Genomic DNA, 25,858 nt, shown 5'->3' with positions numbered 1-25,858 from the left:
TTGATTTATTCAAGAAGACATTTCAGCCTCTATGTGGGGTGATACGTGGTATCAGGATTTTAATTTTGAAAGACAAGGTCCTCAGAGCTTGATGCTGTTACATGAAGACAGATCTTGTTGAAGTGGTGACAAAATGCGCTTGTGGTTTAGGTCAGTGCAGAACACACTGCAAATCTTCTTTACAGAAAGGTGTCAAAACAGAAGAGCATATTTTCCTTTTGGGTCTTTCAAATCTAATATTTGTAAATCATGGTGAATAATAATTTGAATACTCAGAATCTATTTATCACTACATTCAAGCAGTCGATTAAGCTCCACCTCTAGTAGAGGAATGTATCTACACACATTATTTGGAATTCCTCTATAAATTTTGTCCTTCCCCCCACCCCCACTTATTTATTTATAAGTCACTGCTTCTCTGCCCTCTTATGAACAGAGCTTGAAAATATTTGTGTGTATCCAAATCCTGTTTGAGTAGGCAGAATAATGGCCCACCAAAGATGTCCATGTCCTCCTATTCCCCAGAACTTGTAAATACTGGTGCTACATGACAAAAGAGACTTTGCAGATATAATTATATCACAGTATTTAATTTGTATTATCTAGTTTGGCCCAACTAATCAAATGAGTCCTTAACAGCAGAGAATTTTCTCTGGCTGAAAGTGGAAAACAGATGGAGTAGAAATGAAAATCAGAGAGATTCCAATTCTAAGAATTCAATGCACCATTGCTGGCTCTCAGATATAGGAACCTACAAACCTGAGAGGACCTTCAGGGGTTTATTAACAGCTAGCCAAAAGCAGGTAGCTCAGTCCTATAATTGCAAGGAACTGAATCCTGCCAAAAGCCTAAACGAGATTAGAAGTAAATTCTTCCTAGAGCCTTGTAATGAAAACCCAGTCAAAAAAACTTTATAAAATCCAGAGCAAGAAACCAGGAGAACCAACCTGAATTTCTGACGTACAGGATTGTTTTTGAACACAAAATTGTGTTATTTCAAGTAGCTAAATTTGTGACAAGTTGCTACAGTAGCAATAGAAAATGAACCACATATTATACACATATTTGTAACTATTTCCATATCAACCTATGTGTATATTGAACTTAATATGAGTTCATACTGATATCTCAGACTCTTAATCTAGCACCACAGAGTTCATTCTGCTCTTGCTTATTTGTAACTTATTTTCCTGACAGTGAGAAACTTTTTATTATCTTCCATTATTTGCTTATCTCTAATAACACACAGTTTGAGAATTATTCACCTATAAGCGTGTGATATTCAAACTTACCAACTAGAGTATTATATTTATGGACAGTTGTTTTCGTCTTTAATTTTACAAACTGAAAACCTCTTTTGCAAAGTTACTTAAGTCATCTCCTTTTTTTTCCCACATGACCTGTAGTAAAATTTCCTATATATTACAATACAGTTAGGCTTATTTGTCAGAGGCTACATTCCATAATAAGATTCCCTAACACCCTAGATCATATTTTTTTATTTGCATTCATTAAAGTTCACTCTCTACAATGTACAATTCTATGAATTTTGACAAGTGCATAGAATGTTGTATCCACCACTCCAGTACCTCATAGAAAAGTTTACTACACTAAAAATCCTTCTGTGTATCCCCATTATAGTTGACCACCCTGTCTTCTCCTAACATGTAGCAACCACTGATATGTTTTCCATCCCTATAGTTTTGCCTTTTTTCAAATGTCATACAAATGGAATTGTACAATATCTACATAATTATTTTGCCTGGCTTCTTTCAGCTAGTAAGATACATTTAAGTTTTATCCAGGGCTTTAAAGTAAATAGCTTGTTTCTTTTCTTTTTTAAAAATAATATTCCATTGCATGGATATATCACAGTTTATTTATTTATTACTTGAAGAATATACAATTTTTGGTAACTATTAATAAAACTACTCTAAACATTTGTTTACAGAATTTTGAGAGAATACATGTTTTTCATGTCCTTGGATGAGTATCTAGAAATAGGATTGATGACTTGTATGGTAAGTCTATGCATATTTGTAAGAAACTGCCAAGCTGTTTCCCAAAATGGCTGTAGCATATTTCATTCCTGGAAGCAATAAATGAGAGTTTCTGTCACTATATATTTTTAACACCATTTAAGCTTGCTTTTAAATACTGTTGACTTAATTTTCAACATTGAGGAACTGATAAACTGTCTTCTGAAGTGGCTGCACCATTACACATTCCTATCAGCAATAAATGAGGATTCCAGTTTGTCCACGTCTTTCTCAACACTTGTTTTTATTTTTTATTTTAGCTATCTCAGTAGGTGATGCCTCAAATATATTTCTGTCAAATACTTCATTTTACATACTTAGTTCACTCAGCTTATGGAGTTGAATGAAAAAAATTGTAAAGTCAATTTTCATTACTAAACCAACTAGCCACATATATTTGCTTTCTCCAAAAATAGAATATCTCACTCACTTTCAATTCTAATAGATGTTTTCATCCTTATGAAAAGCATGCACTTTTCTCAGCTCATTTTCTAAGTTGTATAGGTAGTAAAGCAAACAGAGAGGAGAGAAAAAATAAGGAACCTCATCATAACATTGTAGTCTGAAAGAAATGTCACCATTACTTTCAGCACTTGTTACTGATACTCTTTTTGCTATGATCTTATGGTATTCTCTCGCAGAAGTGACCATTCTTTCATGGTAGTCTGAAATTCTTCCATGGTAGTAAAATGGAAGAAGCAAAGTAGTGAAAATATGACAGCATTCCCATCCCATCCTAGAATATATCTAAAGATGAAGGCTAACAACAAGCCGCATCCTCAACAGAAATATTTATCAAGACAAGGAAAAAACAGAACTATACTATGCTGACTTGAAAAAGCAAGGTTTCATATGAAAACCATTATTTCAAATATTTCTTTTATTTGGCACTACAGAGGTTTTTATATATCAAAATGTTAAGATTTAACGTGAATGAGGTGTATGTAGGTTTGCAGGTGTGGGGGTGGAGTTCTTTTTGTTTTGTTTTTAATAATAAGAGTAACTGTTAACCGAGCTGTGGGGTGGGGACAAAAAGAGCCAGAAGGAGTCGCAGACCTCAGGACCATTCTTGTTGTTTTTTAGAACCATTCTTATTCTGGGATTTCTTCACCTACCCAAGTCTCGCCCAAAGCCAGGTACCTCTAATCCCCTACCTGGCCCTCTGTCCAGGCCGTTGGAATCTTCACCTAGCAACACATTACAGATCCAGATTGACAGGACCATGAGCCAATCACAAAGCTAGATTTCCTTTCCAGTCTAACAGTGGCTGTTGTGCTGGAGACAGTGTGGAAAAGAAAGGGGTGGGGCAAGGGGCAAGGACGTTAAAAATCACCACCGACTCAGCCTCCCAACAGCAAGTTGGTTCTTCAGCATTAAGATCCAAGTGTCAGCCTATGTCTTTATATTGTCAAGATGTCTCTTTCTAAGAAGTTGACTTTAGACAAACTGGATGTTAGAGGGAAGCGAGTCATCATGAGAGTAGACTTCAATGTTCCCATGAAGAAGAACCAGATTACAAACAACCAGAGGATCAAGGCTTCCATCCCAAGCATCAAGTACTGCCTAGACAATGGAGCCAAGGCAGTAGTTCTTATGAGTCATCTAGGTCGGCCTGATGGTGTTCCCATGCCTGACAAATATTCCTTAGAGCCTGTAGCTGCTGAACTCAAATCTTTGCTGGGCAAGGATGTTCTGTTCCTGAAGGACTGTGTAGGCGCAGAAGTGGAGAATGCCTGTGCCAACCCAGCTCCTGGTTCAGTCATCCTGCTGGAGAACCTGCGCTTTCATGTGGAGGAAGAAGGGAAGGGCCAAGATCCTTCTGGAAAGAAGATTAAAGCTGAGCCAGATAAAATAGAAGGCTTCCGAGCATCGCTTTCCAAGCTAGGGGACGTCTATGTCAATGATGCTTTTGGCACTGCACACCGGGCTCATAGTTCCATGGTGGGAGTGAATCTGCCCCATAAAGCATCTGGATTCTTGATGAAGAAGGAACTAGATTACTTTGCTAAAGCCTTGGAAAACCCAGTGAGACCCTTTCTGGCTATACTTGGTGGAGCCAAAGTGGCAGACAAGATCCAACTTATCAAAAATATGCTGGACAAAGTCAATGAGATGATTATTGGTGGTGGAATGGCTTATACCTTCCTTAAGGTACTCAACAACATGGAGATTGGTGCTTCTCTGTTTGATGAAGAGGGAGCCAAGATTGTCAAAGATATCATGACCAAAGCACAAAAGAATGGTGTAAGGATTACTTTTCCTGTTGACTTTGTTACTGCTGACAAGTTTGATGAAAATGCTCAGGTTGGAAAAGCCACTGTAGCATCTGGCATACCTTCTGGCTGGATGGGTCTGGACTGTGGTCCTGAGAGCAACAAGAATCATGCTCAAGTTGTGGCTCAAGCAAGGCTAATTGTTTGGAATGGGCCGTTAGGAGTATTTGAATGGGATGCCTTTGCTAAGGGAACCAAAGCCCTCATGGATGAAATTGTGAAAGCCACTTCCAAGGGCTGCATCACTATTATAGGGGGTGGAGACACTGCTACTTGCTGTGCCAAATGGAACACTGAGGATAAAGTCAGCCATGTCAGCACTGGAGGCGGTGCCAGTCTAAAGCTTCTGGAAGGTAAAATCCTTCCTGGCGTAGAGGCCCTCAGCAACATGTAGTTAACATAGTGTTACTTCCTTCTGTTTTCTGTCCACAGCCTTTAAGTCAGCTTAGTGGTTTTACATTTCGATGTGACTTTCGTTAAAATCTACTCCTAGATCAAGACCTATGTAGTGGACAAGCAACAGGCCACCAGGAACTCTTAATATCAGCACAGCAATTCATTTTAGTTTGGTCGTGTATTTGCCTATTCAAGCTCTCATTTGAACTTCACCATTGTGCATTGTAGGGAGGACATATTCTTAAGTTGCCTATTAAAGAAGGTGAGCTGAAGAAGCTGAATCTTTTTATTTTAGTCCAACTTTGCTATTGTTTCACAATTTGAAACCCAAAAGTCAAAACTTAAGTTGTTGGGAAATGGTGGAATGAAAGTTGACAAACAAACAATAAATATACTCAAACTGAGAAAAATAATTATGTATAAGAACTCATGGGTACCATTAAAGTTCTGCTAAGAGGAAACGTTATACTAAATAGGAAAAAGAAAGAGAAATGAAAGATCCTTATTAAACCCAAGGAATTTTTAAAAAGAAAAGAAATTAAACTCTAGGTAAGAATTATGTTTGTGTGCATATCAATGCACAAGAGTACACACAAATGCCAGCTAGAAAAAGAGCTACAAGTTAAACCCAAGTTGTAAATAAGTAATCGTTTTATTTTTAAGGCAGGCATTCTTTAATAAATAGATAACATAACTGGTAAGTTATAAAACTTGGTTTTTGAGATAAATAAAATATATATACATAGTTTAATAATGGGAAAATAGAGATAATTCTCTATTAGAAAAGAGAAAATAAGAAATGTAGAAAAAACAAAAAAAACACTTATTGGAAAATATTTTGCTTTATTCTGTAGACAAAGAGGTAGTTCAATCCTATTAATAACAATAGTAATTAAAAGTAAAAATGCAGATTAACCTTTCCCAGCTATAATGTCTTATGTCCCATAACCCCAGATCAATTGTGTATATTCAATATCCTGAGTAATTGAGCTTCAAGTATAAATCTTAATACAGCTGAAACTTCAACATATTTTAAGCAGAATGTTAATATCATAATAATCCCAGGAAAGATGTAGGAGTTAGGATTAATGGAATCAAAACTTCAGTAGTTGTAGTTGAAACAGGATTAAAACATATCACTCTCTCACATGAGAACCCAGGGCAAATAACATGGGCTCTCCTTTATGAGGTCATCTAGGGAATCAAACTGGTGAAACAGATCTGTTACTCCCAGTGAGGGGGTTCAGTCTGTGTATGGTATGATGCCACTGTTCAAGTTTTTGCTACTTGATTGCCAACCTGAAGGGGGAAGTTCTTGAAAGGCAATTAGTTTTCTTTGCAATACATGATTCAAAAAGTTTAGAAATTTGTTTTCACTTATCCTATTGGCATTAGTTGTGAGATAAGGCCTATTTTGCAAGGGAGGATTGGGGATGTATTCTCTCTAGCTGCATACCTTGTGCCCAGCTAAAAGTCAATAGATTCTATTGTTGAAAGGAAGTAAGGAGGGGAAAAACACTGAGGAAAATTAATGGTTTCTGACAGACTGCCATACTGGCCTCCCAAGTATCCCTGTACAAGTATTCGTGTTTTGTTTTGTTCTGTTTCGCTTTCCAAAAAGAAAACATCTATTCTCCAAGAGATACTATACAACCAAATGACTTGTCCAGTTACTGCATTCTAGTCAAAATTGGGTATCTCTGAATTACACACAATTCTTTCTGTGTGATCCAGTGGGGGCCCAACAGTGATGAACTCAGAAACACAGTCATTTTTCTCATACCTCCCAGCCCCCCACTCCATACCTAGCCAATATGCAATGGTGAAAAAGAAATAGGACAACTGCAACAAAAATGCTTACCTAGAAAAAGTCACTGGCTCATTACAATTATGAAATAAATCACTCTGGATCAGAATTTCGAGAACTCCCTGACCTGGCAGCAGCAGAATTTCCTTGGTTAGACTGGTTCTGTTCTCTGGGAGGAACTTATCCATTGTCCTTTTCAGGCCGGTCATTTGACCAACTGGGAAATTTTCTTTATTTCCTTAACTTCCATGGCATATTCTGAAGCAGCTGGTGTGCTTCATCAGGCCATATCAGGCCACTGCACAGATTTCCTAGCCTCTTTCTGCTGGTGCAGTTTTGTTTGTTTGATTTTTCCGAGACAGAATCTCTCTCTGTCACTCAGGCTGGGGTAAGGTGGCACGATCTTGGCTCACTGCAGCCTCTACCTCCCGGGTTCAAGAGATTCTCATGACTCAGCCTCCCAAGTGGCTGGGATTAAGGCGTGTACCACCACATCTGGTTAATTTTTGTAGTTTTAGTGGAGATGGGGTTTCACCATGTTGACCAGGCTGGTCTTGAACTCCTGGCTTCAAATGATCTTCGCGCCTTAGCCTCCCAAAGTACTGGGATTACAGGTGTGAGCCACCATGACAAGCAGCTGGTTCAGGTTTAATAAACCAAGGATATCTTTTTGTATCACACAATTAAAAGCTTTTCAATGCTGAGCTAGTGGTTTTTCAACTTTCTCAAGAATTAAGGTTTCTGGTCTAGTTTCATTTGGAAGAACTTCACCAAAAATCTCTTCTAGTTATACTTCTTTACCTTCTGATTCTTGTTTTTAATTAATTGGCTTCTTTGCTGGGCCTTTTTTTATTTTTATTTTACTTTATTTTATTTTTTTTGAGACGGAGTCTCACTTTGTCGCCCAGGCTGGAGTGCAGTGGTGCGATCTTGGCTCACTACAACCTCCGCCTCCCAGGTTCAAGCAATTCCCCTGCCTCAGCCCCCCAAGTAGCTGGAACTATAGGCACATGCCACCACACTTGGCTAAATTTTGTACTTTTAGTAGAGACAGGGTTTCACTGTGTTGGCCAGGCTGGTCTCCAACTACTGACCTCAGGTTATCCACCCTCTCGGCCTCCCAAAGTGCTGGGATTAAAGGCGTAAACCCAGCACTGGGACCGCTTTTCTTTATTTTAAAGATGACTAACGTGGTCATATGAAAAAGTTCATAGTGGTATGAAGGCAATATTTATAATCTAATCTTTGCGTGTGGCTTTTTCATACTTTTGGCTGAAAAGTCCAAATGGGGGGACTCTAAAAAAAGCCATGAGTGACACTCTTTTTCCCATTGTTTAAAGTACTGAGGCAGTTAGTTTTTTCAACTCTGAGAAATCTCACTTTTCTAGTTTATTAGCCAATTTTAGGTTATCTCCCTTAAAAAGTTCTGTCACCTCTATTTCTAATTTCAACTGTTCATTTTTTCCTAGCTGTGCTCTTTTTTTGTTACAATATTTTACTAAAAACTGCATATAGCAATCAAAATATACTGATATTCTGCCTTTCTAAGCACTTCTCTAGCAGCTTTAATCTCCACAGGAATACGTTCTGCCTAGTACTTTCCACAGTTAACAGTTTTATACAATGCTGCAGCAGAGGAATTATCACCACCTTCCAGGCTTCAATGTCTTGTCACTTCTCACCGACTCCTAAGTGAAAGCAATATTTTATAAGTTTCATTAAGGCAGCATTACTATAGGGAACAATGTCTACATTTGTTAATCTATAGACTAGTGGTTCTCAAGCAGAAACACATTTGTTCCACAGGGGACATTTGCCAAAGTCCAGAGACATTTTTGCTAGTCACGACCAGAAGAATGCCGTAGGCGTCTAGTGGTAGTGGCTAAGGATGGTACTAAACACCCTAAAATACACAGGACAGCTTTTTAGAACAAAAACACATTCAGCCCCAAATGTCAATCATATTAAGTTGAAAAATCTTGATCTAGAAACTACCATAATAACAATACTTAAAAATATAACTTCTCAAACAACATAGCAATTTTACTTTCTGAAGGTAACTTTCCAAGGGATTACAGCTAAGTAGCCACTTCTTGAGCTCATCCAAGAACCTAATAAAGTCTCTGTCATTATCTGTACTTGATTTTCATCTCTAGGAGCAAGATGGTTAATTCAGTTGTTGACATTTTCCAACCTACTGTGCAGGGAAAGGGAATTCAGAGAAAACATCCTATTCTTAGGGAAAAGCACTGGAAGTCACACACATCAATTTTGTTTACATCCCCTCAGCCTGCACTTCATAATATGATCTCATCTAGGTAATAGGGAACTTGGACAATAATGTTCTTTAACTGAGTCATCATGGGCCCCATTAAAACTGTTACTAAAAGGAAGAATAACAAAGGGTGAATTTAAGACAACATCAAAAAGAAGAACCTACGAAAATTTCACAAGACACCAGTAAGACCCATGGAGAAAATGCTTCCATAGATGATTTACCCTAAGAGAAAGGAGACCATTCAGAGAACAAGCACACTTCATTTAAAAAAATTATGAAAGAAGAAAAATGAATATAGAAGATAATCACATGAGATAGAAAATAAACTGACAAGAATTATAAAAATACATGACAAATTCAAGTACTGCCAGTATATTAAATGGTGTAGAAATAAAAGACTTGAAAGTGCAGGGGGAAAAAATCAGTGAATTAGCATATTGGAAAAATAACAATATAATGAAGTTTTAGAAAGAGATGTTTGTGGAGCTACATACAGTCATGTGACCAGTAACAACGTTTCACTCAACAACAGGCTGTGTGTGCAACAGTGGACCCATATGATCATATTTGAGTTGGAAAATTTCTATTACCTAGTGATGCCTCTATGATCCTGACCCTTTGTAGGCCTAGGCTAAGGTGTGTGCATGTGTCTTAGTTTTTAACAAAAAAGTTAAAAATTATTTTAAAAATAGAAAAAGGCTTATAGAATAAGAATATAAAGAAATAAAAAATTTTGTACAGCTGTACAATGTCTTTGTGCTTTAAGATAAGTTTTGTTACAAAAGTTTTCAAAACGTAGGAGTAAAAAAATGTTAAAAATGAAAAGTTTATAAAGTAGAAACTTACAGCAAGATAGTCAATTTATTATTAAAGAAAAAAATATTCATAATAAATTTAGTGTGGCCTACATGTACAGTGTTTCTAAAGTCTGCAGTAGTAGGCCAGACGTGGTGGCTCACATCTGTAATCCTAACACTTTGGGAGGCCAAGGTGGGTGGATCATGAGGTCAGGAGTTTGAGACCAGCCTGCCCAACATGGTGAAACCCCGTCTCTACTGAAAATACAAAAATCAGCTGCGCACGGTGGCGCACGCCTGTAATCCCAGCTACTTAGGAGGCTGAGGCAGGAGAATTGCTTGAACTCAGGAGGCGGTGAATGCAGTGAGCTGAGATTGTGCCACGGCACTCCAGCCTGGGCAACAGAGCGAGACTCTGTCTCAAGAAATAAATAAATAAATAAATAAATAAATCATAAAGTCTGCAGTAGTACACAGTAATGTTCCAGGCCTTCATATTCACCCTCTACTCACTCACCCAGAGTAATTCTCAGTCCTACAAGCTCCATTCATGATAAGTGCCCTACATAGGTTTACCATTTTTGCCTTTTATACAGTGTTTTTACTATACCTTTTCTGTGTTTATATATATTTAAATATACAAATACTTGCCATTGCATTGCAACTGCCTACATTATTCAGTACAGTAACATGCCATATGAGTTTGTAACCTAGGAGCAATGGGCTACTCCATACAGCTCAGGTGTGTAGTAGGCTATATCATTTAGATTTGTGTATACACATATCCCAGTTGTTAAACAATGTGTGTATGACTGTATATAAATACATACACATACATCTATCATATATGTGCGTATATGATATATGTATATATTAATATAATATTTGGTATAGTTATAAGAATTTTGTTGTTATATATTATAATTGTATACATTAAAAATACTTTGCTATGTATTAATATCAAATTTTTAAAAACCTTAAAATGTTACCATAAGATGGTGGTATTGCCAAGGTTGCAATTTGAGTTATTTAATTCACATGCTTGGATATTAGTATTCATTTATTTTCTGTGCATTTTTAATAACATCTGTAAATTGATATAGCTTATTTCAAGGAACATTAGTTAGTAAAGCTGTGATAAACTAAATGTTAGAAAATAAAAGTAGGTGCCATTTTTATGTCCTTATGCTTTAAACTTTACCTTAATTTCAAATCTTATTTATTTATTAGAAGTCTCCTAGATGTTGTGACTCAGTTATCATTCTCTAAAGCAAAGTGTATTAATAATAAACCTAGAAAGAGGAGGACATCTCATAAAAAGTAAGAGAGAAAAATTTGGAAAATGACAAATCAGAGGGCATATGAACTTACATATTAAAAAAGCAATGTTTTAGTTGGCATCTCTTCACCTCAGAGCCCAACACACTGTATCTCAGGTTCTCCTGCCTTCTCTTTCACCTGGGAACCTTTTTAGTAGGGTACTTCTCATTCGTATCATTTAACATGTTTCATTTACCAAAAGGTACAAATACATGCAACTCTTTTTTTTTTTTTTTTTTTTTTTTAATAGTTTCTGTTCTGAATCCCCAGCTTCTTTCTCTGCAGATGAATTGAGCTTTGCATCCTGGAAGGAAACATGAAGGTAGAGTCAGCTTTAAGGAGGAGCACTGGAAGTCACACACATCAATTTTGTTTACATTCCCTCAGTCTGAACTTAGTAATATGATCACATCTAGGTGACAGGGAACCTGGGCAATAATATTCTTTGGCTGTGTCATCATGGGCCCCATTAAAACTGCTGCTAAAAGGAAGAATAACAAAGGGTGAATTTAAGACAACATTAAAAAAAAATACTATGAAAATTTCACAATACACAAATAGATCTATGGAGACATTGGAGGCAGAGTCAGCTTCGTGAGCTTGTGGCCTGCCCAGGCACACAAGGCCCTGCTCTCAGAAGAGCCCTACGTTTGGTTTAATGCTCTACAGTTGCCATCTTGAAATTGTTAAGAATTTTTAACATGAAGCCAAACCATGCTTTGTACTGGACATCCTCCCCCTACAATTATGTAGCTAATCCTGCTGAAGCCTTCTCAACTAAGCCCAGAGTCAAGGAGACTAACACGGGTCTTTAGTTTCACTCTTTGGATTACCACAGGTTTCTCTAATTCTTTAGAATCATAAAGAAGCCCTAAGACTCTCTGAAAAATTAAGGCTCATAAAGTTCTTCAAAAGATACAACCTCCCATCCTTCTCCAAAAGAATGTCATTGAGAAACAATCACTACCCAAATATGCCCTCTACGTGTGTGTGTTTAAATGTTCAAGAAAAAAATTAATTTTAGCTTTCATAATGGCTCCATGCTTGCCCTGAAAAATGTTCATATGCTCATATGGCTTTTTTATTTTTTACCGAAAAAAGAAGAAGAAAGGAGAGATTAATGAGAATATGATGTCAATCATTGTCCCCATGGTAGGGTACTATAGTGTCTCATTATAAACCTTCATTTTCTATGACTGCCTTCATGACTATCCAAAGTGAGAAGAATAGGTAGTTGATTGAGAATATCTCTGTCAAAAACCCTAGTTAAATTCCGTCTATTAAAAGTTAGGATTTTTTTTCCAGAAAATATTCACAATTGCTTTAATAGAAGGCAATGAGCATACAAATTAAACATGTATAGCTGACTTAGTAGAAAATTATACTTTTAGAAAAGCAAACATAGTCTAGTGATGTCAAAAATATCTTTTAATATGGCAGTTATATTTGCTCAATGCATTTGTTTTCTTAATATATTTATAAAATCTTGGAATTATTTAGACACTGTGATTTCTTTGAAAGAAGAATGATTTTTGTCAGTTTGTGTCTGTGGAGCAAAGAAAAGCAAAAGTATAATCATTGCAGTTTAATGATATATTTCTGACATGACCACATGAGCTCAGGTAGTGAATGGGGAGGGAAAGGAAGATGGAGGCAGAGAGGTAAAGGGTTAGCAGGGGATTGCAAGTCTGTGACAGAATAATTTACAGTCATTGTTGACTAATTTGACAAGATGGGTAAATATTGGATAGGTAAATTCACGACGTGTAAATCAATAATCATGAATGTTGATGAAGATACTTTCGATTAATGAAAAATGTGTAAATCATACAATAAAAATGTTATTTCATATTTTAAGAAGCATGCTTTAACTGGCTTTAAATTAAATAAATAATTACTAAGAGAAAATCTTGAGGTTCTAGATCAAACCGTTAAGTGTACTACAGAGAGATGAAGTGTCTTCTTAGGAGGGGAAAGAAAATATTCACTTTAGAGTCAGAACTTCTTTCTACTAAGTTTTTATAGGCTTGGGTTTAAGAATACTTACATAAGGCCTCAAGATGCATGCTGTAGAGTAGGTTTCTCAATGTATTCTTACTAAGGCAGCAGCCAGCAACTTGTTAGAAATGCAGATTACTGGGCCTCCATTATACCTAACGAATTACAACCTCTGGTGATGAGATCCAGTAATATGTACTGCAATCAGCTCTCCAGTGTTTCTATTTCAGCTTTTGTATTAGGGTAAAGACCAGTTGAAAAGGAAACAGGAATTAGTTCTAGTGACAATCATACCACTACCTACTTGTTTTAACTGAGGCAAATCATTTCACTTCTCTGAGCTTCTTTAGCTGAAAAAGCATATATTTATTTATATATTATCTGAAGTTCCTTCTAGTTTTTAAATTATACGGCTTTGAAACCCTGGTTGGTATACTTGAGACTGTTGGCTGTAATTTTTATCTACTAAGACTCTTTACAAAAAGAAAAGAATGACCTAGAAGCTAAAGGACATTGTACATGGAGGTCTAAATTGTAGATGAAGAAAAAAAAAATCAGAACCTTGGCTCTCCAACTATACATTCCTTTTGCAACTTGACATTTACTTTCTATATATGAAGGCTACTTCCCCCAAACTACAGTGTCTAAGAACTTAAAGAAATATAAAACAGTGAAATGGATTCAACTACTCTTTGTCTTAATAGAACTATTTAGATAAAAAGAAGGTGAAGAACTCCCCAGGTAAGAAAAAGTGGGTATTCACAAAATGTCTGAAATTGGTTTCTGTAGGAGAAAATTGATACTTAATACAACACCTGCACATTTAGATATTTGGTTTTGTATTTGCTTATTCTTGTTGGTTGTTTAAAGTTGTGATTTGGCTGCTTGCCTAGATAGCAAAAAAATGTAGAGTGAGAAAGAGGCTTAGTTTATACACTCTTAATACAGTATAATTAGTGCATTAATCACCTTCTCATCAGGACAAGTCATTTACAATTGAGAAGGAAATGGACTTAACTGGATAAGCTCAGATATGACCTCTGCAAAATGTCTTAACCCAACATTTCCTGCCCAATCCACACTTCCAGATGAATGAATCACACTTTTGGGGTATTTTGTTCTTTGTGCAAACCTGTTGTTTTACTCTGTAATATTATTGGAATGTTTTGTTGACACATCCCTCTCTCAATTTTTGAAGGTCAGAGACTACATCTTATTCAACTCTCTACTTCAGGGTCTAGCACAGTATTTGGCATATAGAAGATTTGCAGCTATTGATTTTTTATTGTTGGTGATGCTGTTGTTTTATAAATTGAAAGTAATATTGAGAGATATGTGGAAAATGCAAATTGTACAATGAGAGCAAAAATGTAACAATATCCATGTTGCTACATAACAGGAACCTCATTTTCACAATCAAGAATTTTTTTTTCTTGTTAAAGGAAATGGAATGTTCCACTTATCATAGCATGCTACAGTAAAGAAAGTGAGCTAACCAGGATACAGGATAATCAATCATTAGAGAAAAAAAAAAGTTGAATTCCTATACAAGTAATGAGAAGTCATTAATGAAAGGCACAAAAAGTTCTGCATACTGTACCAGCAGGAAGAGTGATGAAGGGAAAGGAACCAGTGACTGTGATGAGATATTGAGAGGGAATTGTTTGACTATCTCATCAGCAGAAACTAATGATTTTCTTTGCAGAGAAAAAATTGAAATTAATATCAAAACTCTACTTGCTACCTATTATTTTTAAGTTATTTATATAATTATGCCTAAGTAAATGATACAAAGGTAGTTGAAACTCATGTTCATTCATTGTTTATTTAGAAATTCTCAATTAATTTCAGAGATATAAAATTCTGACAGATATTCTAAGGTAACTGTAGATTAATTTTTAGATTGATTAAGTTTATGTAATGACTGCAACCAATTTTCTTGTCTTCTGAGCTGGTAAGGTGTACTATTTATAGACCCTCCTTTACTCAAACACATTTATGGTATGGTGAGATATATATAATATTATAAAAATCACCTCCCACAGTGCTAGACACTTTATATATCCTCGCCTTACACATGGTTTCTTCTGATCCCTCTCTAAACTTTCTACACTCTTTACTATAAAATAAGCCAACTACCTTGAAGCAAAACTTAACATTGTCTCTCTCCAGATAAAATATCTCCCTCTCTTTCAACCATATAGCCTATATTTTTACCAGACCCTTACTATCTTAGACATCTAGATCAGAGAAGGCTCTGTCAGGAAGCTGAGGGTAACCAACTGTCTTCGTGTGTAGCAAGGGCGTCTGATTTTCATGCTAAAATAAAATAATGAGTGTCATGCAAACCAGAATGGTTGGTCACCCTAGGAAGCACACTGAAATACTTAATTCAAAACAGTTTACTGAAGGAACTATTTAAGTATGGGTAGGGTTAAGAATTAAGATGAAGTACCTGAGGGCCCACAACTGGGGATGCCCTAGACCAGAAATTTATAAGGAGAAGGAGCTGTTATCAGAGACTAGTGAAAGCTGTAGCTGGAGAGAGAAGCTGTTGCATAGGAGGTACAGAGCCAAATTTCAGCTTGAGGTGCAGGCTAGAGAGGAAGGTGGAACTAAATGCCTAACCTCTTTTCTTCACAGTTAGATTTCCTGATGATGTCTCTCACTGGCAGAATCTTGTTTTCTGTCAAACAAAAAGACAGAAAACAAGAGAACTTCTGAGGAATCAGACTCCAGTAGCGGAAACTTGGTAAAGAGAGACTGAGTGTCGATCTGGAGGGGCGAACAATGTCGAGCCTGTAAGACTTCCCTGAGCAAATTACAGTTATTTCCTGACCTTTAAAAGAATGTTGCACTCCAAACACTCAGCTGTAACCTAGCAAACTGCAAAATATGGAGACATCTCTAATTCAATCATATAATATGCAAATTATCTGAATACTTCAAAGCATTATATATTGTCGTATAAAAATGATGCAAAGGTGAAAATGCCTATTACCTTTCCATAACACTCTTATATTTATTAGTTTAACCATTCTACCAATAAGCCAATTTAAAATTATCAATATTCAAGTAATCAATCGTATTTAATTTCTCATAGTCTATCAAATAACTAGAACCAGTAGGATTATTTTGACTCTGAAGCAAGCAGATATACTACTTAATGGTGAAATTGTTTATTGAGTTAATTCATGATAATATTAATCCTTCAAATAGAAGAATTCTAAACAAACAGTAGAAAGACTGAGAATATTATTTTGCAATCGATCAGTCAAGAAGAAAAACAGTTCACTAAATTCAAGATGTTATGTCCTTATCTTAAAGACATACTGTTGATCAAACAGTTTTTTCAAAGTGAGGGACATAAGCATTCTTATTTGTTTTTTATCTGTAAAATGGAAATGATATTAGTGGGGTGCATGTGTGTGTGTGTGTGTGTCTGTGTGTGTGAAGACTGATAAATAAGCAGGAGGCCATTAGCCTGAGGCTGTCTCCATACCCTGAGTCCCTACAAAGCAAATTACAACCTAAGTTAATACGTAAACAGTCTCAAACCTAAGTTAGGAGTACAAGGAAGAGTCTAGCTTCAGCCAATCACAAGTAGCCATGTTTCAGCCAATTACAGGTAGCCAACGGATCACTCCATGCCCAAATAAAGCAGATGCCTAGTTGTAGTCAATCAGGTGATTTCTCAACTCTGCTTCTGTGGCTATCCTATAAAATCTCACTGCTCACACTGCTGGGTGGAGCTCTCTGAGACTCTTCTGATTCTGACTGCTAGCTGATTTATGAATTGTTCTTGGCTCAAATGAACTCTGTTAAATTTAATTTGTCAAAAGTGTTTCTTTAACAAAATCAAGGGGTACAATATTTGTAAAGTGCTTACCATAGTGTTTGAAAGAAAGTTCAAAAATAGGTATGCATTTATATTATTAATAATAAGAAAATGGTTTAATCTGTGCAACTATTCAGGGTTAAATGGATTAAAAACATTTTCATAAGACCAGAGTTCCCTTGGAAAGAAGAAATATTTACAGGAAACCGTTTTTATAAACTGTCAGGTCAGTCTTACAAAATACCTGTTAAGTTCTTTGTTCAACTGCAGTCTTTCAGTGTCCTTGGAGAGTTTGGGTGAGCTATGTTCTGAAATACAGTGAAACATACTCTTCCTTGATCTCATTTTTCTTGGTGTTTAAAGCCTGCTTTGACAATTAAAGTTTTAATGCATCCTTTTTCTCAGTGATGATAAAGGTAACCATACTAGTACTGAAATTTTGACAAACACATTCTTTTATTTCTCTTTTACATGTTAATTTGAGGGAATACTGTATCTTTCATTGTTTTGTAGCTGTGGGAATAAAGACTACTTTTGTTCACTAGATAGCTGCTTCAGTGGTGTCAAGCAATGCACTTGCTCTATTTTTATCTGGCTATGCATATATTCCACCCTATACTTTTGGAGGAGAACTACATCTTATTAATTTTGACACAAACTATTACTACTTAAATTTTTGGAGAGTTCTGAAATGCCCAGTGTAAATAATTAGTTTTCTCCTATAAGTACTCTCCTGTCGTCTTGGAATTTTATTGTGATTTAGGTTACCTAGGTAGAAGAGAACATTAGTGCTGATGAACGCTTGGTTGGAGCTTTAAGAGGACTAAGAATTCAATTCTAAAGGACACACTTAGGTTTCAGACAGATTTCTCACTCTTTGGGAGAAATTATTGATAATGAGACAGAAATAACTTGAAGAAATATGACCTAGAATTATTGTGTTACATAAATATTCCAAACAAAAATCCATATTCACCCCTTACTCTGCTGAGGGAGGATGGTTAAGCTGAGCAGCTGAACGAAACTTCACTGGATATACTGGGATACTGTAGATAGAGCAAAGGTGTCCATGGAAACAACATACAAAATATATAGGAAATTTGAATGATTTGGCTAATAATGAAGTCAGAGCATTTGTTCCTAACTATTTAATATTTGAGTTGTGAATGTCTAGGAGGCAACAGTGGTATTTGGGAGCCTATAATATAAGCAGTTGCTTTCGCACTTGTATTACAAACTCTTGAAGACATACATATCTATTGTGTATAATGACAGTACTACATAGTTATAAAGTCATTATTACTGGTGTTATTTCATCCTGTTTCTGACGTGTGGAAATAAGACACATTTCAGAAGCAGAATCCAAGTGGAACTAACTGAAGAAAACATTGTGTTCCTTCCTGAATCAACCACACTGTATAAATACTTGCCCAATGATTTTGCAGGACCACAATATTACCCAAATCCAGAAACATGATTATACTAACCAAGGAAATGGCATTTACACCTCCTTTCCGCTTTCAGTATAATTTGTATTACATATGCAAGGCTGGAAAGAACAAGATGGCATAATGTCAATTCCATAGTTTGAACCAATATTTCTGTCTGCAGAAATGCAGCATACTGGCAATTACAGATATTTGAACGCTCCTTGTTCCTATCTCAAAAGAAACAAAATAATCTACAGAAGTTCTATAATTATGTAGAGCGGGCATGTAAAACTTGATCAGTCTGTAACATTTCTCCAGATGTACTAACAAATGGGAAGATCCAGAAGGATTTATAAAATTGAATTTTGTGTAAGAATATGACAAACTGTTGTGCATGGTCAATAATTCATGATAGGGACTGCATTGAATCTGTAGTTTGTTTTGAGTAGTATGGGCATTTTAACAATATTAATTCTTCCAATTCATGAACATGAAATATCTTTCCATCTTTTGTGTGTGTCCTCTTCAATTTCTTTCATCAATGTGTTATAATTTTGTATTGTACAGAGCTTTCACTTCTTTCTTTACGTTTATTCCTATGTATTCTACTTTATTTGCAGCTATTGTAAATAAGATTACTTACTTGGTTTCTTTTTCAGATTGTTTGCTGTTGGCATATAGACACACTACTGATTTGTGTGTGCTGATTTTGTATTCTTCAACTTCATTGAAGTTGTTTATCAATTCAATAAAGAATTTTTTGGTGGAGACTTCAGCTTTTTCTAAATATAAAAGATCATATCCTCTATAAATAAGGATAATTTGACTTCTTTCTTTCCCATTTGGATGAACTTTATTTCTTTCTCTTATCTAATTACTCTGGCTAGGACTTCCAGTGCTATGTTGAATAAAAGTGATGAAAATGGGGATCCTTGTCTTGTTCAAGTTTTTAAAAGGGGTTTAGTTTTTCCCCATTTAGTATGATACTCAAAATAACCAAAAGATTGCAACTGATATGTTCCTAACACAAAGAAATGATAGATGCTTGAGACAATGAATATGTCAATTACCCTGATTTCATCATTATGCATTATATGCTTTGTATTGACATATCACAGGTACCTCATAAATATGTACAATTATTTTGCATTCATCATCCACAATAATTAAAAATTTAAAAATTTAAATTAAAGTAGAAAAGGTAAATCTAACTTTAAAAAAAATTATGATTTATGATTGTGGTCCAAAGAATTATCAGACTTTCAGATTGAAGAACATTATCAACAAGTGGGACAACAAGATTAAAACCATGTTCAACTGAAAAAAAAAGAAGCCAGCAAATATATGATTGACATGCAAAAACTAACCTATTTTTTATTTCCTCACAGAATTTTTAATCACTAGAAATTATAATTATTCAATAATTAGAGTAATAAATGTATGAAATTATTTATATTCTGAAGACAAATTTGATTTCTCTTTTTTGTTCCCTCTGGTTCTTCAAATATTTTCATTTGTATAAAAACAAATTATATAAGTAAAAACAGTTTTTATCTGATGATAAATATAATCCACACTATTTTCAAATGTGCGGTGAGTACTACACAGTTACAGCATGCGACTGATTAAACAATTCCCAGGAAAGCCCAGAGTTTGAAAGCAAAATGTGAAAATGGTTTAGTAGACTGCCAGACACCCTTCTACTGAATCTCTGATTCTACCATCCACATAGGGACAGATTAAGTGAGGAAGTGGGGAGATGTTTTTAACTTCACACTACATTACCTCCTTTTGGAAGTCCTCAGTACCTTCCAACTTTCTTACTACACAATACAAGTAGTCTTTCTGGAGTCAAGGACGACTTTCACTCTTCAATCATTTTCAATACTCTCCTCAACAGCATATTACATAATTCCTCTACAATCTCTTAAATCACTATTTTTAAAATTTGTCCTATATTCCCTACTGCCTCTTGAAGAATATGGTCTCCAAGTTTATTTTAAATGCGAGAAACTAAAAGTATGCCTGAATATGTGCTAGAAATTCAATATAGCAGATATAATTATTGTGAATCTTCACCAATTTCACCCCACATATACAGGATTGAAGAGCAATCTAAAGAGGAGAAATGGGTACTGGAGCCCATGTAGGTACCTGTCTTGGCATGGGCAACATTTCCTGCATGTCACTGTAGACCCAGTTGGTCTCAGCCACAAGAAGAGGACTTAGAAATTTTCAAGGGAATCATTCCAAAGTACAATAATCCTCTGAGACCCAAATTACAGTCCAAGGAATTATTTTATCAGTGCGTTTATAGATAACATTGAGCTCATTTACAAGAAATTCTTACTTCCTTATTTTTTTAATTTGTCGATCTTTAATTTGCTTTGTCATGTAATCGCAAATTCATTTAAGGTTATTTCCCTCTTTCTGTTATCATATATAAATATGTCTGGTCTCTAACTATTTTAATCCTATTTTTTTTCTGGTGTCTGTCTATACTTTTGTTCTTTTATCTTCTATACTTCCTGTAAAGAAAGGCTTGTGATGTTCTTATTTTATTAAATACAAATCTATTCATAAAAAAGAGGCTGTAAATATCTGAGAATTTCATTATGTTTTCTGGTGTAGCTGTGGAACAAAATTTTTGAATAAAGTATATGTAACTTATGAATTACTTTCATTTAATTTCTCTGTTAAATTATATATTATATTATTAACATCAATCTTTTAAAAAATATTCAGTACTGTTCTTGGTATTATGTTATTCAATAATATAATGTATAATATTTTATAACTTTATAATCACACAATATATATAATATATAATGTTATATATTATGTTATTAACATCAATCTTAAAAAACTGTTTAGCTAGCAGGGCCCCTGCCCCTATATCTGAATCGCAGGGTACGGCTTTTATTTAAAGTAACTTTCTTGAAAATATCTAAGCCTCCCTTCTGTGGCTGGGATAAGCTGGGGCCAGTGGTGTTGTCCTAGAAGCCACATCTAGGACTTGAGTGGCTCTTAGTCTCCATTTCCCTGCCTTTGAGCTGCTGTTCAAGTCTCTGCTCCATATGTGGGGTCTAGTTGCCCCCAAAGGCATCATGATTGAATCTATAGGTTATCTCAGGTTCTGTGGCAAGGCCTCAGTTCCAAGTAGGCTGCCTGTCAGTGTATCACTCCTAATTGCGTATGTGTGTGTGTTGTGTGTGTGTGTGTGTGGTGTGTGTGTGTGTGTGTTTTAACAGGATTAAATAATATTGGGCTGCTAGGACTATGCTTACTTGCTGATTTTAGGTAAGTCAAGTAGTTTAAATAAAAAGAAGCACCACAGAAACTATATTCTCAGGGCTTTGCACACTCTACAAATCAACGGTATATTATCCCTTGAATTTATTTCCAGAATAGTGTCTGTCAGGGGTGGTATTTAAAATTTATGATAAGAAGAAAGCACTGGATCTGATAGGGTTGAGAACCACTATATCAGACTAATTATAGAGAGACATTACTTCTTTTTACTGCAATCTTATCAAAGATTGCAGCAGAGATCATAGAATAGGAAGGAAGTTTCTGAGCATAAAGTCTTTAGGGAGAACATAATCACTGCTCTTCTCTTCATATCAAGAATCCTAGCAACTCCCTTGCAAATGGAACCAAATCCTAGAAATTTACCATAATTAGCATATAAGTAAAATCTATGAGCAAGATCTACTTTGGAACAATGTGAAGAGAGTAAACACATCCCCACTAAAACAAGTCTTGAAGAGTTAAAGCACACACATACACTATCAAATAATTTCAAAGCAAGAAATTTCTAAACTCTCCATGGTTACTGAAAACGGGCATGGACTTATATGCCAATTATGTTTTGGATATAGGGATCTCCTATCAGAAGATTAGAGTCTACTGGCAGATGCTAATGTCGTACCTAGTCAAGAACAATTGGTAAATTGATGTTAATAACATAAAATATAACATTATATATTGTATATATTGTGTTATTACAATGCTATATAACGTTATGTATTATGTTAATAAATAACATAATACCAAGAACAGTACTGAACATTTTTAAAAAGATTGATGTTAATAATATAATATATAGTTTAACAGAGAAATTAAATGAAAGTAATTCATAAGTTACATATACTTTAATTCAAAAATTTTTTTCCACAGCTACACCAGAAAACATAATGAAATTCTCAGATACATACAGCCTCTTTATTATAAATAAACTAATTTAATTCTCACAATCTCTTTATAAAATCTGTATTAGATTGGTGCAAAAGGAATTGCATTTTTTGTCATTACTTTCAAGGCCAAAAACCGCAATTAATTTTGCACCAATCTAAAACTATAATTATCCTCATTCATAACAGAGAAAATTAAAGCAGACAGTTAGCCATTGGTAATATAATTAGGAAGAGGCTCAGCCAGAGATAACACATGGGACTGTGGATAAGGTTTTTCTTTTGTTCCTACAGCAAAGAAGGCATTTGAATGTCCATGAAAGTAATTAACTTCTGATGATTCTTGTACACTTCATATTTCTGGCATTTTGCCTGGAACATCTATTCTCATAAACCTCAGACTTAAGTCAGGGGATTTCAGCATGTCATAGAGGACAATATACTAAATTTGGAGGTAAGAATATAGTTCCAACTTCTATTTATTAGCTATGTGATCTTGAGGTCTTTTTACTTTTCTAAGCCTATAGAATGGAGATAGTAACAGTTTTCTCTAACAGATATTAAAAATTCAAGTGATATAACATATGCAAAGGTGCTTTGTAAACTGTAAAGTGTTAAGCAAATGTTAATAGGATCTATTTCTGGCCTTCTCATTTCATCTATACACTTTCAGTACTTTCAGCATCTCTTCATTTCCTCAAATATGGCATGTATAATATCGGACCCACCCAGTCATTTATTCAGTACATTTGTATTAATGGCCAATATATGTAACACAATCTAAGGGAATCAGAAAAGACTTTTCTAAATAAAAATATTATTTGAGTTTAAATCTGAAGGAATTAGAGGTAGCCAAACTAGATATGAGGAAGCTAGCCATGAAGCTACAAGGAGAGAGAGTGAGGGACAGAGCAACCTAGGTGGAGAGTCCAGAAAGTACAAAGTCCCTGGAGTGGGAATAAACTTTTACTGAGAAATGTTAGGAAATCCAGTGTTGTTGCAGCATCAATAGGGAGGAGGAGTGTGATTTGTTTGAGAAACACAAAGTGCAATTTGTAGAAAACAACCCTTCTGGAGCGTGGAGTTGCTAGAGGGAAAGTCTGAAAAACAAATTAAACAATAAAATAAAGTGGAACAATGGTTCCGTTGAAAGCTGGCTCATAACAAATCTTGAGAACCATGCATATAAATATAGTAATCCCTTTTCATGAGTTTCCCTAGGCCAAGAGGTACCTTTCAAGCAGTAGAAGAAATAGGCACTTAAACTATCAAGAATGTCTGGAGACCCAACCCAAGATAGAAAAATGTTTTGAAACCTGGAAAACAGCACATGGTAATTGAATCCAAAAAATTCTCCAGCAGGCAGAAGAAAAATGTAATTAATCCATGTAAGAAAGAGACTTTCCAAGGCCAATATCACTTGAGTAAATAACATGATCTGACACTATATGAAAGGGTCAGTACTTGTTATTCACATGCAAAAAAATCTATAATTATAATTTGTTTTGTAAACCCAGGTAGGTTGTAAAAACTTTTCCTTTTGCTTAAGATTACATTGAAATTGACATGGGTCACTTTTATTTTTGTGTAACTTGGAAGAAATAGTAAAATCTCACGCTAGAAGTTATTTAACCTGATGGTTGAATTGTTCTCACTTTGTGAGTATCCTAGAAATAATAATAGCCTTTAAAAGGTAGTAATAAACAACGTTAGCTAATCTACAAGCTTCATTTTAAAGACGGATGAGATCTTTCTTCAATGAGGGACAAGAAATAGTTTTACAGCCCCAAGGATTGAATCATAAACTTTGGACACCAGTGAAGTATTAAAGCAAACATAAAAAGGTCACATATCAAAGAACAAAAACTCGGAGCCAACTGGAGAAACACCCAGATAAATCACTAAATGGATTTCTTTATTCCTTGAGCCTTAATTTAAAAGGAATTAACATTTGGCAAACAACTACATTACACGCTTAAGGGACAATGAATGAGCAAGACAAAGCAACCATCAGTTGACCTTTGAGAGAAAAACAAGATGAGCTCAAAGAAGGCAAATGCACAGGAGTATAGTCGTGCTCACCATGGATTTGAATCATTTTGGGGACACAGATGGTGATGTTGTACAGAGTTGGACCCAAGCCCAGGAAAGAACAAACTTTCCGACTGTTACAAACCCAAGGTTATTGTGTGGAAATAAAGCTTTGGATTTACTTGTTCCAGTAGTGTAGCTCTAAATTCCTCAAAACTGGCATGAAAGAATAAATGCTGCAAGAACAATTCTCTTTCTTCTCTCTCATTCAGTTACTAACCCAAGTTACATTCTCCAAATACCTTTGTATTAATTTATTTTTCTGCATTTTTCTTTTTGATATTGCTGTCGTTGACAGTGTAAATCAACCTCCTCTCCATTCCAATATGTTCATTATTTCTTTCAAAGTACAGCTGAAAATTTATCATGTTCATGAATCCCTATCTGACTAATCTTAACCAACATTTTAAAAACTGTGTGTTCTTTCAAGTTAGCATTATCTGTTCATTCGATCAATATATATGCAGGTAAAGTACAAAGGACTGGAGATAAATACACACAAAAACACATGAACCCAGAAGTCAAGAATATCACTGTTGAGAAGGGAGATGAACATACATTTCATCAATAGCCGTATTTTAAAAACTGAGTTAGAGATATATACAGAATAAAATGTGAGTATAGGAAAAGTATTCAAATATGCCTAGAGGAGCTAGGAAAGACCTTTATGAAAAAAAAATGTTAGTCAAGATGAGTTACAAGCAGTAAGTAAAAGTTTAGGGGAAAGAAAAGTAGGAAAAAGGAGTGATCTGGAAAACAGATGCAAAAGCATGGAGACATAGGAAGGGAAGATGTCATTTTCTGCAGCAATGAAGCATAGAGTAGGAGGGGTCGAATCATAGAACAGATGAGATGTGAAGGAGCCAAATCATGAAGTATTTTGTAATATTCTGAAAAGCAGATTATATATTTTCAGAATGGATATTTAAAAATGAACCATAATGAGTACAACATAAACGCTGATCTAGCAAAACATTTTCAAGTTACAGCACTGGAGCAGGGTCCAGCAGGACGTTTCTGGGCCAATTTGAGACTTAGTGGTTGCTAGATTGTGGGACAGTTCATTTGGGTTCTGAAAGCAGAAGTCAGGCTGGTTCCAGAGGAGGGCAAGGAGAAGTTGAAGGGGTAAGGAGAGCAATAATTTGTCAAATGGTGTCTGGTATATACTGGTTAAATAAGAACTCTGTTATTTTCATCATTACATATTTTATTATTCATATTAATACAATATAGTGTATATTTTTGTGGTGTTTCCTTTTCCTTGTTAGAGTTGAAATCAAGGGGAAACAATCAATTGTAAACATGATAGAATGATCATTTATGCATCATTGCTCTGGCATCAGGAAGAAGAAAGAATGGAAGAAAGACAAAAACCGGAAAGAGTAAGAACTACAATAA

At 35.3% G+C, this 25,858-nt stretch overlaps 1 protein-coding gene and 1 long non-coding RNA gene across 4 annotated transcripts in view; one reads left to right on the top strand and one right to left on the bottom strand.

Annotated features, from left to right (window-relative positions):
• Positions 1–13,163, bottom strand: part of LOC117087340 — a 35,726-nt gene extending 22,563 nt beyond the window's left edge. Inside the window, exons 1-3 of one of the 3 annotated variants that reach the window (XR_004438766.1) lie at positions 12,958–13,163; positions 10,962–11,214; positions 1,976–2,089 (exon numbers count right to left, since the gene is read on the bottom strand). This is a non-coding gene — a long non-coding RNA (uncharacterized LOC117087340). Of the gene's footprint in view, positions 1–1,975; positions 2,090–7,606; positions 8,204–10,961; positions 11,215–12,957 lie in introns of those variants that run through there. The other 2 variants (XR_004438765.1, XR_004438764.1) reach the window with 2 other exon arrangements.
• On the top strand, positions 3,305–4,989 carry PGK2 (phosphoglycerate kinase 2). Its single transcript, XM_033217422.1, has one exon. The coding sequence runs from the start codon at positions 3,453–3,455 to the stop codon at positions 4,704–4,706; it is 1,254 nt and encodes a 417-aa protein (XP_033073313.1). The 5' UTR covers positions 3,305–3,452; the 3' UTR covers positions 4,707–4,989.
• Positions 13,164–25,858: the final 12,695 nt, after the last annotated feature.

The sequence above is a fragment of the Trachypithecus francoisi genome, unplaced genomic scaffold, assembly GCF_009764315.1.
Source record: "Trachypithecus francoisi isolate TF-2019V2 unplaced genomic scaffold, Tfra_2.0 Lachesis_group10, whole genome shotgun sequence".
In the NCBI taxonomy this organism is placed as follows: domain Eukaryota; kingdom Metazoa; phylum Chordata; class Mammalia; order Primates; family Cercopithecidae; genus Trachypithecus; species Trachypithecus francoisi.
The sequence above is the reverse complement of the archived record's forward strand: the minus strand, read 5'-3'. Positions and strand labels throughout refer to the sequence as shown.

Excerpts from the sequence above, each read along its gene's own strand:
- PGK2 (XM_033217422.1), top strand. The coding sequence starts at position 3,453 with ATGTCTCTTTCTAAGAAGTTGACTTTAGACAAACTGGATGTTAGAGGG.